Source organism: Mobula hypostoma, chromosome 2 (assembly GCF_963921235.1).
Source record: "Mobula hypostoma chromosome 2, sMobHyp1.1, whole genome shotgun sequence".
Taxonomy (NCBI): domain Eukaryota; kingdom Metazoa; phylum Chordata; class Chondrichthyes; order Myliobatiformes; family Myliobatidae; genus Mobula; species Mobula hypostoma.
Genome location: NC_086098.1, coordinates 109,225,523 through 109,241,932, shown reverse-complemented (window position 1 = coordinate 109,241,932; position 16,410 = coordinate 109,225,523). Strand labels below are relative to the sequence as shown.

Here is a 16,410-nt window from a genome sequence, read left to right as displayed (position 1 = left end):
ATGCAGTATAACAAGTACTTTACATAACATTTACATTGTACTAGGTATTATAAGTAATCTAGAGATGATTTAAAGTATACGGGAGGATGTGCGTAGGTTATCGTGGATCAGGATCGAAATAAAACTGGAAGTTCTCTTACTAAGTAAGTCAGAACAGGTACGTCCAGTATTATTTGACGTCAGTTAAACGTTTGTCTTAGTATATAGTATATATTTTACCTTTCTATGCATATAAAACACTTAAGAAATGTAGGTTTCAGCGCTGGGCTCGGGAACGGAAATTCCTGAGTTCGATCCAGATTTCATTCCCGAGCTCGCTCTTCATCCGTGCCAGGTTGATGTGGAAGATCAAAAACCCAAAACCCCAAAACCCAATAATTAAACTACTGCGTTGCTTAGTAATAATTGTAGCTTTCATCCGGGCAGGGCTTTTCTCACTTTATCCTTCAAAATTGTTCCGATCGTTGACCGACTGTAGCCTAACGCTTTTCCAGTGACCGATGGTGTTTCACCTCTTTCCGATTGCTTTATTATTTCCACTTTATTTTAAATCGCAATCATGATTATTGTCCTAATGTCCACCGCACTGAGACAGGTTAAATAAGGTCCAGGGTTCCACTGGGTCCTAAGGTCCACCGCATTGAGACAGGTTGGAAACACATCCATGTTTTTTTGGTATCCGCGATTGGTCCCGGTCCCGGAACCAATCCCTCGCGGATAAGGAGGGCCAACTGTGTATGTGTGTGTGTGTGTTTATAGTTACGAACCTGTGGGTTCGTAACAACTATCGTGCACAGGACTGAGTAAAGATATAGTGGCGCCTTTTTATTTTATATTTTGGTTCTCTGCTAACCCCATATTTCAAGTAAACATAAAATCTTAAACATTATAAATTTTAATTGTTTAACCGCATACTGTGTACGGCTTGTTATTACGGGGTACTGATTTGAAAGAGGGGACACATCACACAGCATCCACCCAAGCAAGAGTGCTAGGCTTGGCTGGGAAATGGGGGGGGGGGGAATTCTGTTACTTACTGTAACCTTTAGAAATAAACCAGCAGCAAGAGATTTTACACTGAGTTGGCTTTTAATGTTAAAACCACTATCTTTATTAGTATCTACTTATAATATCTTAACCAAGAATAACGAATGTTAACAATGCTATGTGTATATATGTGTGTAATATAGCTCCCAAGCTAAGTTAAGCTTGGGGAAACAAAGCATAGAGTCTTGAGATTGTAAAGTAGGAAAGTTCAGTTCATCCATGGAATAAATGATAGGAGTAAGATGTTTGTAATCCAGAGTGAAATGTAGAGAAAAGGTGATTACGTCGAATTCCACAGGTAAATGAAAGTATTCCACAGATTCCACGTTGGTAAAACGAGATAACAGTCGCTGTAGATCTTGTCCGTCATGTCGTTCCAAATCCACATTTGAATTATCACTGAAAGTGATCTGTCACAGGGATATTGTCTTCAAGGGTTGCCACACGACATAGGCAGGCAAGGGTTAACACATAAGTGGTCTCCACAAGATATCCCAATCAAAATCCACTCCTTTGGATTATACGAAGTGACAGACACCCGTTCGTAGTGAACTGTGTGCAGATATTTAACCCACCCATGTGTGGGCATAAGAGAGTTACGAACCATCACAGCGACCAGATGAATTTTCAGCAGCCGGTCGTTCTCGTGTTTTCTTTCTTTCTTTCTCTCTCTGTCTGTCTGTCTGTCTGTCTGTCTGTCTGTCTGTCTGTCTGTCTGTCTCTCTCTCTCTCTCTCTCTCTCTCTCTCTCTCTCTCTTCATCCTCCTCCCTCTCCCTCTCCCTCCTTGTTTTTTAAAGTTAAACAAGCTACAAGTCAGTCAGTGAACGACATCATAGTCCCGCCTCATTTAGGCGCTCTTAAAATAACAGTCCACAGTAAACGAAACCTGTAACATATATATAGCGCTTAAGACTTTTGCACAGTACTGTATTTGTCAAAGTGGAGTGGTGAGCAAGTTTGTAAATCTAGCAGGAGTAAAGGATGTTGGGAATTCGGAAGGTGAAGTGTGGTAGGAGGAGTGTGGGGCAGGTGGCAGAGAAGGGGTGCCAGAGGCAGGAGTGACACAGATGCAGGCACAGCTAGCCCTGAGACACGAGGTAAGGTCATTTAATTCCAAGCAATTGGTTTATTGATCATTATAGATTTATAGAATGTCTCTCTGGTGCTTCCCATTCCCCCGCCTACCCCCTTCCCACTCTTAGTCCTCAATAGAGACCCATATTAGAATCAGATTTATCATCACTCACATGTGTCATGAAATTTGGCGAAAGGCTTTCGTAAAGTTGTTTTACAGAATGTACTGATCCATGTAAAGATGTACCAACACCATAAATGCAAGAGATTCTGCAGATGCTGCAAGTCCCGAGTAGCACATACAAAGTGTGTAGGAGCTCAGCAGGTGAAGCAGCATCTATGGAGAGGAATAAAGTGACAATGTTTTGTGCTGAGACTCTTCATCAGGACTTTCATCACCTGAGTCAAAGATCGACCAAAGGCAGTACCGAGCATTTGAAGAAAATGATCTGCAAGACTTAATAGATGTACAAATATCCTCTGAGTATACACAGATACAGCCTTCAGGAAATTGTTAAATCAATCAGAATAGGGGTGTTAACTGACTTTTAACTTTCTCTCACTCTGGAGTATTGAATGAAATTGTTTGATGACTAGTTCCATACCTAGTGGTGACCTAATCAGCAGTTTTTCAAAGCTAGTAACTTGCTGGTGAAAAATGATTTAGTAGTAGTTTAAAGTCTGGTGCAGTGTCTGAGATAACAATATTTTTGTTTTAAAGTTGTTATAATGTACATTGGATTGTAGGTCATCAATGTGAATGTTTATTTTGGTATTAAATAGAATTATTACTGGAAATTGTAGACTTAAAGAAGGCAGTGTTTCCTGAACATGAAAAGTAACAACATAGTACTCTGTGCTATAAAATAACACCTGTCTTTTATTAGGGACTAAGCAAAAAGTTGAATTATTTTTATTTGTGATTCATTAATGTTAATTAATGCTTCTGTCTCATATGCTTGTTTCTTAAAGAGCTGATGAGCTTCACTTCAAATTTAGATTTGTTATTTCTCTAACCAGTGAACCTCAAGAGAAATTATTTTTAAGAGCTGTTTGAAGGAAACTAATCTATCTTTTTTAATTGCATTATATAACAGCATTACAGAGCAGAGATTCCATAATATTTTTTATTTCTTATCCTTTAATGACATTTATTTTATAAAGGCATAGAATCAGAAGGTTGTTAAAACTCCTCCATCTTGTTCCATTATTCAGTTGGGTCACGGCTGATGTACCTTGAGATCATTTATGCACCTTTGATCTGTGTCCCTTGATACCAATACTTAACAATTAATTGTGATGAAGGTATTGAAATGGTCAAAAATACAACAACTCTGATGCTTGTGTCCTTTTTAAAAGGAGCTTTAACTGAGAATAAATGATGACTTTCACTGTGTACAGTGTTGAACAAAGTGAGTCATGGAACTCTTCTTGCCTAATTGCTCCCTGCAAGTTACTGATGCTTCATATAGTCTAGTGCTGGGAATTGTGAGATTTTGTATGATTGAGGACCATTATATTTCAGTTTGTCATTTAGAACCTTTTTATTTTCTTTGGTGCTGTGCTAATACGTCAGCTTTGGCAGTGAATTTGTACCTTGATACCTTATTACCTAGTTTAATTGTCTTTTTGGTACATTATTCATCTTTCAGTTAAATTGTATATTTTTCTCAATCATTGTATTTAGAGGATGCCTGCGTATGTTTAGTACATATTATAATATTTTGCAAAAATTGCTATTCTTTAGCAACTTCTGATTTGCGTTTTGCTGGAGAATTCATTTGGGATCACTTGGATTTGGTGAGAACTTTGGTTGACTTCTCCTGTTCCCTAACCCCCAGGCACACTGAAGCCTTGCTCTGAGATGAATTTATTCTACATAGAACCATTTTTTTCTCTTGAAAATGATGGTTCAGCACCACTGAGATAAACTCACCTATTGAAATGCGGGAGGGGTCTGCACTCACTGCAGAAAATCACATGGACATAAATAACAAAGTAAAACTACAGTGGAAAGGCAGCTGTAGTTTTACTAATTGCAGTTGATACTGAAAAATGCAAATTATATATTGTTGCATTTATCCAAATATATATATTTTCTGAGTGTGATAAATAATAATCTTCAAGGAGCAATAAAATTAGTAAGATTATCAGCTTTTTTTCTTCTTTCACCTGAAAAACAACTTGCTTTGCTTTTTGGATAAACTGGTAAATCAATGAATGATGTTTGTTCTTTTTATAGTAAACTGATATAATTCAAAATACCAATATATTTTAAAACTAAAAACCTCCCTCACAATAGGTTTAATTAGTCTGGACAAAAGACAGTAATCCAGCACAAATTTATTTGCATGTAGGAACTACAGGACAAATTATCTTGCTGCACACTTAATTATATGCAATATTAAATCTGCAAAGAACAACACAATTAGTAAGATCCATCAGATTTTCTCTTTCTTCTGTTTAGCTCTTGCACTTGTGTGCCCACCAGAGCAGTATTTCACACTTGCTAATTACTTAAATGAGCTACTTAATGTGTCATAGCAAAAAGGAAATAGAAAATATGAAGATTTTAAATATTGAGCACATTTCACAAGCTTGCAATGTGAAATGGCAAATTTTGAAAAATAGTTAATGAAATAAACTATCCTGTTATGAAATGGGTAAAGAAATGTAATTTGCAAGTAATGAAATATAAAACATTCAGCTATATGAAATTAAAAGCTTTTGCAGGATATATATATATATAGGGAGGACATTTCACCTGATTGAGGAGTTTAGAACTTGCAGCCACAATCTTAATATAAGGATAAACCTTAAGTCAGGGGTCCCCAACCTTTTTTTGCGGACCGGTTCAATATTGACAATATTCTTGCGGACTGGCCATCCGGGGTGTGGAGGGGTGGTGGTGTAGGGTTGCCAATGGACAAGAGTAGCAGTCAAATACGGGACACTTGTGTTTACCCCGAGAAAGGCTACCATGACCATGAAGCCTTGCATGTGTGTACAGGCCGATTTTTTTTTCTACAAGTTGTTTTTGGCGATTCTGTTCAGTGAAACTACACTGTACATACATTATTTCTACTTTATATAGGTTATGTATTTATCATATCATTCCCGCTTTTACTATATGTTGGTGTTATTTAGGTTTTATTTGGTATGATTTGGTAGGTTATTTTTTGGGTCTGGGAATGCTCAAAATTTTTTCCCATATAAATTAATGGTAGTTGCTTCTTCGCTTTATGCCATTTCAGCACAAAAGGTTTCATAGGAACGCTCTACCTTAGCGGAGGAAATACGGGACAGGGGCGGTCCTGTATGGGACAAACTAATTTAGCCCAATATACGGGATGTCCCGGCTAATACGGGACAGTTGGCAACCCTGGGGAGGGGGGTGTTAATCACAATCGGAATATAGATGATCAGTCAACTATAAGTCACTTATAAGTGGCTAATACACTCAATTTTGTTTCTAAAAGGGTTTATCTAACGAATTTAATATTAAACACACAGCGCACATTTTCCTCACATGAATATAGGGATAAGTCAATTATAAGTCAATAGCATCATAACATTTTAAGTAACGTTTGGATATTAAACACAGCACATGTAGTAGTAGTAGTAGTAGTAGTCATACTTTACTGATCCCGGGGGAAATTGGTTTTCGTTACAGTTGCCCATAAATAATAAATAGTAATAGAACCATAAATAGTTAAATAGTAATATGTAAATTATGCCAGTAAATTATGAAATAAGTCCAGGACCAGCCTATTGTCTCAGGGTGTCTAACCCTCCAAGGAAGGAGTTGTAAAGTTTGATGGCCACAGGCAGGAATGACTTCCTATAACACTCTGTGCTACATCTTGGTGGAATGAGTCTCTGGCTGAATGTACTCCTGTGCCCACCCAGTACATTATGTAGTGGATGGGAGACATTGACCAAGATGGCATGCAACTTAGACAGCATCCTCTTTTCAGACACCACCGTGAGAGAGTCCAGTTCCATCCCCATGACATCACTGGCCTTACGAATATGTTTGTTGATTCTGTTGGTGTCTGCTACCCTCAGCCTGCTGCCCCAGCACACAACAGCAAACATGATTGCACTGGCCACTACAGACTCGTGGAACATCCTCAGCATCGTCTGGCAGATGTTAAAGGACCTCAGTCTCCTCAGGAAATAGAGACGGCTCTGACCCTTCTTGTAGACAGCCTCAGTGTTCTTTGACCAGTCCAGTTTATTGTCAGTTCGTATCCTCAGGTATTTTAATCCTCCACCATGTCCATCCTGACCCCCTGGATGGAAACAGGGGTCACCGGTACCTTAGCTCTCCTCAGGTCTACCACCAGCTCTTTAGTCTTTTTCACATTAAGCTGCAGATAATTCTGCTCATACCATGTGACAAAGTTTCCTACAGTAGCCCTGTACTCAACCTCATCTCCCTTGATGATGCATCCAACTATGGCAGAGTCATCCGAAAACTTCTGAAGATGACAAGACTCTGTGCAGTAGCTGAAGTCCGAGGTGTAAATGGTGAAGAGAAAGGGAGACAAGACAGTCCCCTGTGGAGCCCCAGTGCTGCTGATCACTCTGTCAGACACACAGTGTTGCAAGCACATGTACTGTGGTCTGCCAGTCAGGTAATCAAGAATTTTCCCTGTATGAACATATAAAATCATTGCAACACACCAATATCACTGAATCAGTGGGAGCCCTGGGCTTGTTTCCCTGCAACAAGGCAGTCCTATTGAGGGGTGATGGGAGGCAGCGATACTCGAAGGGGGTCCCTTATGTCCAGTCTATTCCGCAATTTAGTTTTCGTTGCATTCATTGCAGAGATATGTTGGAAATGGAAGCAACATTTTCAGTGCTTTTGTGGCTATCTCAGGATATTTAGCCTTGACTTTGATCCAGAATGCTGGCAGAGATGTTATATCAAACACACTTTTCAGCCCGCCATCATTTGCAAGCTCAAGGAGTTGATCTTCTTCCTGCGCTGATATGGATGACGCATGTGTAATGACCTCGCGTGTGTTCAAGTTCAACAGTGGGCATGACAGGGATTGAGGAAAGGTGCAGCTGACTCATTTCGGCAAAACATATCATTTCCTCGCGGCCCGGTAGCGCATGCTTTGCAGCCCGGTACCGGTCCACGGCCCGGTGGTTGGGGACCACTGCCTTGAGTAGTGAGTATGGATTTAGTCACCACACAATGCGAAGGATGTGGTAGCAAAATAGAATGTGGAAAAGATTCATCAGGAAGTTGCTGCAGTTATAAGGAGAGATTGGATAGGTGGAGTTTATTCTCAAGGGAATCAAGGAGGCTGATAGGTGAACTTAAAGTTCAGGAAATTATAGACCAGTGAGTCTTACTTCAGTGGTTGGTAAGTTGATGGAGAAGATCCTGAGAGGCAGGATTTATAAACGTTTAGAGAGACATAATATGGTTAGGAATAGTCAGTATGGCTTTGTCAAAGGCAGGTTGTGCCTTACGAGCCTGATTGAACTTTTTGAGAATGTGACTAAGCACATTGATGAAGGTGGAGCAGTAGCTGTAGTGTATATGGATTTCAGTAAGGCATTTGATAAGGTACCCCACGCAAGGCTTATTGAGAAAGTAAGGGGTATCAGAGGTTACAGTGGGACAACAATAGGATGCAGACTGGGCTAAGAAGTAGCAGATGGAGTTCAACCCAGATAAGTGTGAGGTGGTTCATTTGGTAGGTCAAATATGATGGCAGAACATAGTATTAATGGTAAGACTCTTGGCAGTGTGGCGGATTAGAGGGATCTTGGGGTCCGTGTCCATAGGACACTCAGAGATGCTGCGCAGGTTGACTGTGTGGTTAAGAAGTCATACAGTGTATTGGCCGTCATCAACCATGGGATTGAGTTTAAGAGCTGAGAGGTAATGTAGAGCTGACAGCTATATAGGACCCTGGTCAGACCACACTTGGAGTACTGTGCTCAGTTCTGGTCATCTCACTACAAGAAGAATGTGGGAAATATAGAAAGGGTGCAGAGGAAGATTAGGATGTTGTCTGTATTGGGGAGCATGCGTAATGAGAATAGGTTGAGTGAACTTGGCCTTTTCTTCTTGGAGCGATGGGGGATGAGAGTTGACTTGATAGAGGTGTATAAGATGATGAGAAGCATTGATTGTGTTTATAGTCAGAGGCTTTTTCCCAAAGCTGAAATGGCTAACACGAGAGGGCACATTATTAAGCTGCTTAGAAATAGGTACAGAGGAGATGTCAGGGGTGAGTTTTTTAATGCAGAGAGTGGTGAGTGCCTGGAATGGACTGCCGGCAACGGTGGTGGAGGCGGATACAATAGGATCTTTTAAGAAATTCCTGGATAGGTACTTGGAGCTTAGAAAAATAGAGGGCTATGGGTAACCCTACATCATTTCTAAAGTAACTACATGTTCGGCACAGCATTGTGGCCGAAGGGCCTGTATTGGGCTGTAGGGTTTCTATGTTAAGTTCTAAAAAAAAATTAGATCATAAGACATGGGAGCAGAATTAGGCTGTTTATCCCATCGAGTCTGGTCTAACAGCTGATCACGGCTGATCTATTTCCTTATCAACCCCAATCACATGCCTTCTCCCTGTAATCTTTTACACCGTGACAAATCAAGAACCAATCAAAATTCGCCTTAAATATACCCGATGACCTGGCCTCCACAGCCGCCTGTAGCAATGAATTCCACAGATTCACCACCCTTTGGTTAAAGAAATTCCTCCTCATCTCCATTCTAACTGGACATCCCTCTATTCTGAGGTTGTGCCCTCTAGTCTGAGACTCCCCCAGTACAGAAATCATCCACTCTATCTAGGCCTTCCAACATTCGATAGGTTTCAATGAGATTCCCCCCTTGTTCTTCTGAATTTCAGCACGTGAGGGCCCAGTGCCATCAAATGCTCTTCATATGATAAGCCTTTCATCCCTGAAATTATTCTTGGGAACCTTCTCTTAACCCTCTCCAATGTCGGCACATCCTTTCTTAAGTAAGGGCCCTAAAACTGCTCACAATACTCCAAGTGAAGCATCACCAGTGCCTTATAAAGCCTTTGTATTATATCCTTGCTTTTATACTGTAGTCCTCTTGAAATGAAAGCTAACATTCAATTTGTCTTCCTCACCACTCACACAACCTGCAAATTAACCTTTAGGGAATCCTCCACAAAACTCCCTGGTCCCTTTGCACCTCGTACTTTAGAATTTTCTCCCCATTTAGCAAATAGTCTATGCTCTATTCCAAGTGCATGACCATACACTTCCTGACACTGTATTCCATTTGCCACTTCTCCTAATCTGTCTAAATCCTTGTACAGTCACTCTGCTTCTTCAGTGCTACCTGAGCTGCCACCTATGTTCATAGTTTCTGCTAACTTGGCCACAAAGCCATCAATTCCGTTACCCAAATCATTGACATGTAATGTAAAGGAAGCGGTCCCAATTTTGACCCCAGTGGAAGACCACTAGTTACCGACAGCCAATCAGAAAAATCTCCCTTTATTCCCAATCTTTGCCTCCTGCCAATCAGCCAATGCTCTATCCATGTTAGTATCCTTCCTGTAACACCGTGGGCTGTTATCTTATGAAGCAGCCTCATGTACAGCATCTTTTCATAGGTCTTCTGAAAATCCAAATGCACAATATTTACTGATTCTCCTTTGTCTGTCTTGCATATACGCATGCCATTTGTCCACCATTTCCTTGTCCCCCATTTCTACTTCTCCAGCGCCATTTTCCAGTGGTCCAATATCTACTCTCGCCTCTCTTTTTATATACCTGAAAAAGTAGTTTGGTATCCTTTTCGATATTGTTGGCTCGCTTACCTTCATGTTTCATCTATTTTACCCCACCCCATGGGTTTTTTGAGTTGCCTTCTCTTAAAGTTTTCTTTATGTTGGCTTTAACTTCCCTTGTCAGCCATGGTTGGGTCACCCTGCCTTTAGGGTACAAAAACTTCTGTAATGCCCTGGTTCACATCTTTACTGTTACTGTAGGTATTTCATTTAGCAGCTCTGTAAGAGCTGTTTGTTCTGCTTCCAGCCTGCTTTGGTTATTGTTGAAGATGAGGGATGATGTGGAATATGTGCCATCCAATTTTCTTGGTGAGGAACAATAAGATTGCTCTTGGGCTTTGGTTTGAGAGGAGATGAAGAGAGAAGATGCTGGGGAGAACTGGTCATAGCCTATGATCCGGTGGGAGACCCGTTTGTTCGAGATGGATTGCGAGTGACATTTGGAAGGTGGTGTGTGCTTTCAGGTTGACAGAGGACCCAGCGCATGAGTGAGAGAGAAGTTCAAGATGAGCTCCAACTTGTGCACATTTGACTGTTTAATTAGAATGGGCCCTTTTCTTTATGTTACTCTTTACTAACCCTTCAGTTAAGGTTCATGAATATAATTCCTTTAATTGAATGCAGTGTACCTTCTGTTATTTCCTGGCATTAATTTGTAATAGGGTAGCAAATGACACAGCATCCAAACGAACAAGGGGCTTTGGGGTGTGCTCACACCCCAATCACACATGTTTGGTGGGGCGGATGATCGTTTTCCCTAGAATTACACTGCCAAGGAAACCAGAGTGTTTTATTTCTTTGGGATGTATCAATCCTGCACCTTCACAATTCCTCCCAGAAACTCCAAGCATTGCTGCTTAGCCGTCATCCCTGCTAGAGTCCCATTCCAATCAACTTTGGCTAGCTCCTCTCCCACACCTCTGTAATTCCCTTTACTCTACTGTAATACTGATACATCTGAGGACATAGAATTAGATCTTTTTTTCCTCAGGGCAGGGCAATCTAGAACTAGAAGACTTTTAAACGCAAACAACACAGCTATCTCTCACAGCTATCTGGACTATTCCTCTTCTCACCCTGTCTCTTGCAAAAACGCCATCCCCTTCTCGCAATTCCTCCGTCTCCGCCGCATCTGCTCTCAGGATGAGGCTTTTCATTCTAGGATGAGGGAGATGTCTTCCTTTTTTAAAGAAAGGGGCTTCCCTTCCTCCACTATCAACTCTGCTCTTAAACGCATCTCCCCCATTTCACGTACATCTGCTCTCACTCCATCCTCCCGCCACCCCACTAGGAATAGGGTTCCCCTGGTCGCACCTACCACCCCACCAGCCTCCGGATCCAACATATTATTTTCCGTAACTTCCACCACCTCCCAACGGGATCCCACCACTAAGCACATCTTTCCCTCCCCGTCTCTCTCTGCATTCCGCAGGGATCGCTCCCTACACAACTCCCTTGTCCATTTGTCCCCCCCCATCCCTCCCCACTGATCTCCCTCCTGGCACTTATCCGTGTAAGTGGAACAAGTGCTACACATGCCCTTACACTTCCTCCCTTACCACCATTCAGGGCCCCAAACAGTCCTTCCAGGTGAGGCAACACTTCACCTGTGAGTCGACTGGGGTGATATACTGCGTCCGGTGCTCTTGATGTGGCCTTTTATATATTGGCGAGACCTGACGCAGACTGGGAGACCGCTTTGCTGAACAGCTATGCTCTGTCCGCCAGAGAAAGCAGGATCTCCCAGTGGCCACACATTTTAATTCCACATCCCATTCCCATTCTGACATGTCTATCCACGGCCTCCTCTACTGTAAAGATGAAGCCACACTTAGGTTGGAGGAACAACACCTTATATTCCATCTGGGTAGCCTCCAACCTGATGGCATGAACATCGACTTCTCTAACTTCCGCTAAGGCCCCACCTCCCCCTCGTACCCCATCTGTTACTCATTTTTATGCACACATTCTTTCTCTCACTCTCCTTTTTCTCCCTCTGTCCCTCTAATATACCTCTTGCCCATCCTCTGGGTTCCCCCCCCCCTTGTCTTTCTTCCCGGACCTCCTGTCCCACGATCCTCTCATATCCCCTTTTGCCAATCACCTGTCCAGCTCTTGGCTCTATCCCCCCCCCCCCCCCGTCTTCTCCTATCATTTTGGATCTCCCCCTCTCCCTCCAACTTTCAAATCCCTTACTCACTCTTCCTTCAGTTAGTCCTGACGAAGGGTCTCGGCCTGAAACGTCGACTGCACCACTTCCTACAGATGCTGCTTGGCCTGCTGCGTTCAAACTTTGATGTGTGTTGCTAGAACTAGAAGATACAAGTTCATTGTGAGACTGAAGAAATTTAAAGGAGATCTGAGGACACCATTTTCATATAATAGTGTGTAGTTATCTGGGGCAAGCTGTCAGAGGTGGATACAATTACAACTTTTAAAGGCATTTGGGTAAGTACATTTGGCCCTCCTTATCTGCGAGGGATTGGTTCTGGGACCCCTCCCGGATACCAAAAACGCGGATGCTCAAGTCCCTTATTCAACCTGTCTCAATGCGGTGGACCTTAGGACGCAGTGGAACCCTGGACCTTATTTAACCTGTCTCAGTGCGGTGGACATTAGGACCTGGCGGTGGAGCTCTGAATCAGCAGTGTTTCTGTTCATGAAAATAATCACGATCACGACTGAAAATAAAGTGGAAATAATAAAGCAATCAGAAAGAGGTGAAACGCCATCGGTCATTGGAAAAGCGTTAGGCTACAGTGGGTCAACGATTGGAACAATTTTAAAGGATAAAGTGAGAAAAGTCCTGCCCGGATGAAAGCTACAATTATTACTAAACAACGCAGTGGTTTAATTATTGGGATTTGGGGTTTTGGGTTTTTGATCTTCCACATCAACCCGGCACGGATGAAGAGCGCGCTCGGGAGCGATCTGTCACTGAATTGAACTCGGGAACTTCTGTTCCCGAGCCTGGCGCTGAAACATATGTTTCTTAAGTGTTTTATATGCATAGAAAAGTGAAATATATACTATATATTAAGACAAACGTTTGACTAACTGATGCTAAATAATACCGGATGTACCTGTTCCGACTTACTTAGTAAGAGAACTTCTGTTTTTTTCCCGATCCTGATCCACGATAACCTACGCACATCCTCCTGTGTACTTTAAATTATCACTAGATTACTTATAATACCTAATACAATGTAAATGCTATGTAAATGGTTGTTATTCTGTATTGTTTAGGGAATAATGACAAGAAGAAAAATCTATATATGCTTGAACAACAGGTGCTGGGAGAGCACTTCCAGGTTTTCTCAATTCGCAGTTGGTTGAATTCTCGCATGCGGAACTTGCGGATAAGGAGGGCCGACTGTACTTGTAGCAGAAAAATGCAGAAGTATACAAACCTTATGTGGTCAAATGGGGTTAGCATAGATAAGCATCATGGTTTCCTTTGGGAAAATCTGTTGATATTCTTTGAGGGAATAACACACAAGATAGACAAAGGAGAATCAGTGGATGTTGTGTCCCTGGGTTTTTAGAAGGCCTTTGACAAGATGCCACACATGAGACTGCTTGGCAAGATTAGGGCTGATTGAAGTGAGGCAGGGTGTAAATAAAGGGAGCCTTTTCTGATTGGCTGCCAGTAACTTAATGGAGTTGCGCAGGTGTTGGTGTTGGGACCACTTCTTTTTCTGTTGTATTTCAATGATTTGGATGATAGAATTGATGGCTTTGTGGTCAAGTTTGCGGGCAATATGAAGGTAGGGGGAAGGGCATGTAGTGTTGAGGAAGCAGGGAGGCTGCAGAAGGAGAATGGGCAAAGAAGTGGTAGATGGAACACATTGTCAGAAAGTGTATGATCATGTACTTTGGTAGAATGAATAAAAGCATAGACCATTTCTAAACAGGGAGAAAATTAAAAAATCTAGGGTGCAAAGGGACATGGGCATCTTTGTGCAGGTTTTTCTAAAGATTAACTAGTAGGATGAGTCATTTTGAGGAAGGCAAATGCAATGTTAGCATTCATTTTGAGAAGATTATAATATAAAAACAAGAATTTAATGTTGAGGGTTTATAAGACACTTGTGAGGCCTTACTTGGAGCATTGTGAACAGTTTTGGGCCTTTTATCTAAGAAAGGCTGTGCAGATATTGGACAGGGATCAAAGGAGGTTCGTGAAAATGATTCTGTGAATGAAAAGCTTATCATATGAGGAGCATTTTACAGCTCTGGGCCTGTACTTGCTGGAATTTAGAATAATGATCTCATTGAAACTATCGAACTTTGAAGGTCTAGATGCAGTGGATATGGAGAGGAGTGGGAGAGTCTAAGAGGGCAGAACCTCAGAATAGAGGGATGTTCATTTAGAACAGAGATGAGGATGTATTTCTTTAGCTAGTGGGTGGTGAATTTGTTAAATTGTTTGGGTATATTTAAAGTGGAAATATACAAGTTCTTGATTAGTGAGGGCATGGAAGGTTACAGGGAGAAAGCAGGTGAATGGGGTTGAGGGGGATGTGGATCAGTCATGATCAAATGACTGACTCGATGGACCAAACATTTAATTCTGCTCCTGTGTCTTATGGTCTTTATGGAGGAGTTTCTTCTAAAAAGCCATCCCCCTGAAGTGGAAATGAAGACAAGAGACTCACATACACACAAAAACAGAGGACTGGGGTGCAAAACAATGGTAGCAAGTACTCTGAACTGACAAATCAAAATTTGAAATTTTTGGCTCAGACAAGAGGCAGTTTTTCAATAGAAGAGCTGGAGAACACTACATGAATGAGTGTCTGCTGCCAACAGTAAAGCACTGTGGAGATTCCCTGCAGGTTTGGGGCTGCATTTCTTCAAACTGAGTTGGTGATCTGGTCAGAATTAATGGAACCCTCAGTGCTGAGAAGTACAAGCAGAGTCTCATCTAGCATGCAATACCATCAGGAAGGTACCTGGCTGGTCCCAAATTCATTCTGCAGCAAGACAATGACCCCAAATACATCCAAAGTCATAAAGGACTACCTTCAGTGAAACTAAGGTCAGGGAGTTCTGCTACAGATGTATGGCCTCTACGGAGCGCTGATCTCAACATCATCGAGGCGATCTGGGATTACCTAGACATTCAGAAGTGGCAAGACACCCAAAGTCTGCATAGGAAACGTAGAAAGTTCTCCTAGATACTTGGAACAACCTTGCAACTGATTTTCTTACCAGGACTGCAGGACAGTACACCTAAGAATTGATGCAGTTCTAAATAATTGGATTTAGTTCATGACTGTTTACTGCTCTGTATAGTTTTTTTGATATTTAGAAACTTTTATTTTCATTATTTTTGAAAGCATCTTCACTTTTACAGAATTTTTTTACATGTGCCTAAGACTTTTGCATGGTACTGTAGATAAATAGATATACCAGATATATGTTTTGTTTTCATCAATTACATGCTAATCATAGTGGAAAGCAATAAAAGCTATTAACTATTTCTAGATAAAGGAGAAATGTTGGATTGTATTCAACTGCTTATAATAAATTGGTTACAGAATCAGAAATATTTGTTCCATGCAATTTGAAGCTAAAATGCTCCAGCAGTTTTGATTAATTGTACTCAACTTTTGCAGCTAATGTACAATTAGTAGCTAAGTTAGCTTTTTCCCCTCAACGCTTTTGTAATCATTTCAGTTGTTGAACTTATTAATTTGCTTATTCTGTTTCTAATTTAGCTGTTGGAGGGAAGCTTTGCTCGGGAAGTTAGCCATGAAGTGGATGGACTGATTTTTCAACCAACTGGGGTAAGCTTAATTTTTTTAAAAACATGTAGTAAAGATTTTAACTGGAGTGCAGTCATGTAGGAATATAGTAAGTATTTAAGGAAACTCTGTAAGCTGCCGTTGACTGTATGATCGGTTTATATGGCACAGAAAAAGAAGAAATTTTCAAGTGGAAAAACGATGCAACCGTGGCTGACAAGAGAAGTCAAAGCCAAGGTTAAAGCAAAGGAGAAGGCATACAAGGAAGCAAAAATTAGTGGGAAGGCAGGGGATTGGGAAGTTTTTAAAAGCTTACAAAAGGAAACTAAGAAGTTCATTAAGGGGGAAAAGATTAACTATGAAAGGAAGTTAGCAAATAATATCAGAGGATACTAAAAGCTTTTTCAAGTATATAAAGAGTAAAAGACAGGTGAGAGGAGATATAGGACTGATAGAAAATGATGCTGGAGAAATTGTAATGGGAGATAAGGAGATGGCGGATGAACTGAACAAGTATTTTCCATCAGTCTTCACTGAGGAAGACATCAGCAGTATACTGGACACTCAAGGGTGGCAGGGAAGAGAAGTATGCGTAGTCACAATTACGACAGAGAAAGTACTCAGGAAGCTGAATAGTCTAAAGGTAGATAAATCTCCTGGACCAGATGGAATGCACACTCGTGTTCTGAAGGAAGTAGCTGTGGAGATTGCAGAGGCATTAGCG

General features: G+C 41.3%; 1 protein-coding gene across 1 annotated transcript in view; it reads left to right on the top strand.

Annotated features, from left to right (window-relative positions):
- rngtt (RNA guanylyltransferase and 5'-phosphatase) overlaps positions 1-16,410 on the top strand; it is a 384,105-nt gene that overhangs the window by 240,797 nt on the left and 126,898 nt on the right. Inside the window, exon 12 of the mRNA XM_063040367.1 lies at positions 15,660-15,728. Within this exon, the coding sequence (XP_062896437.1) occupies positions 15,660-15,728 (69 nt within the window). The remainder of the gene's footprint in view (positions 1-15,659; positions 15,729-16,410) is intronic.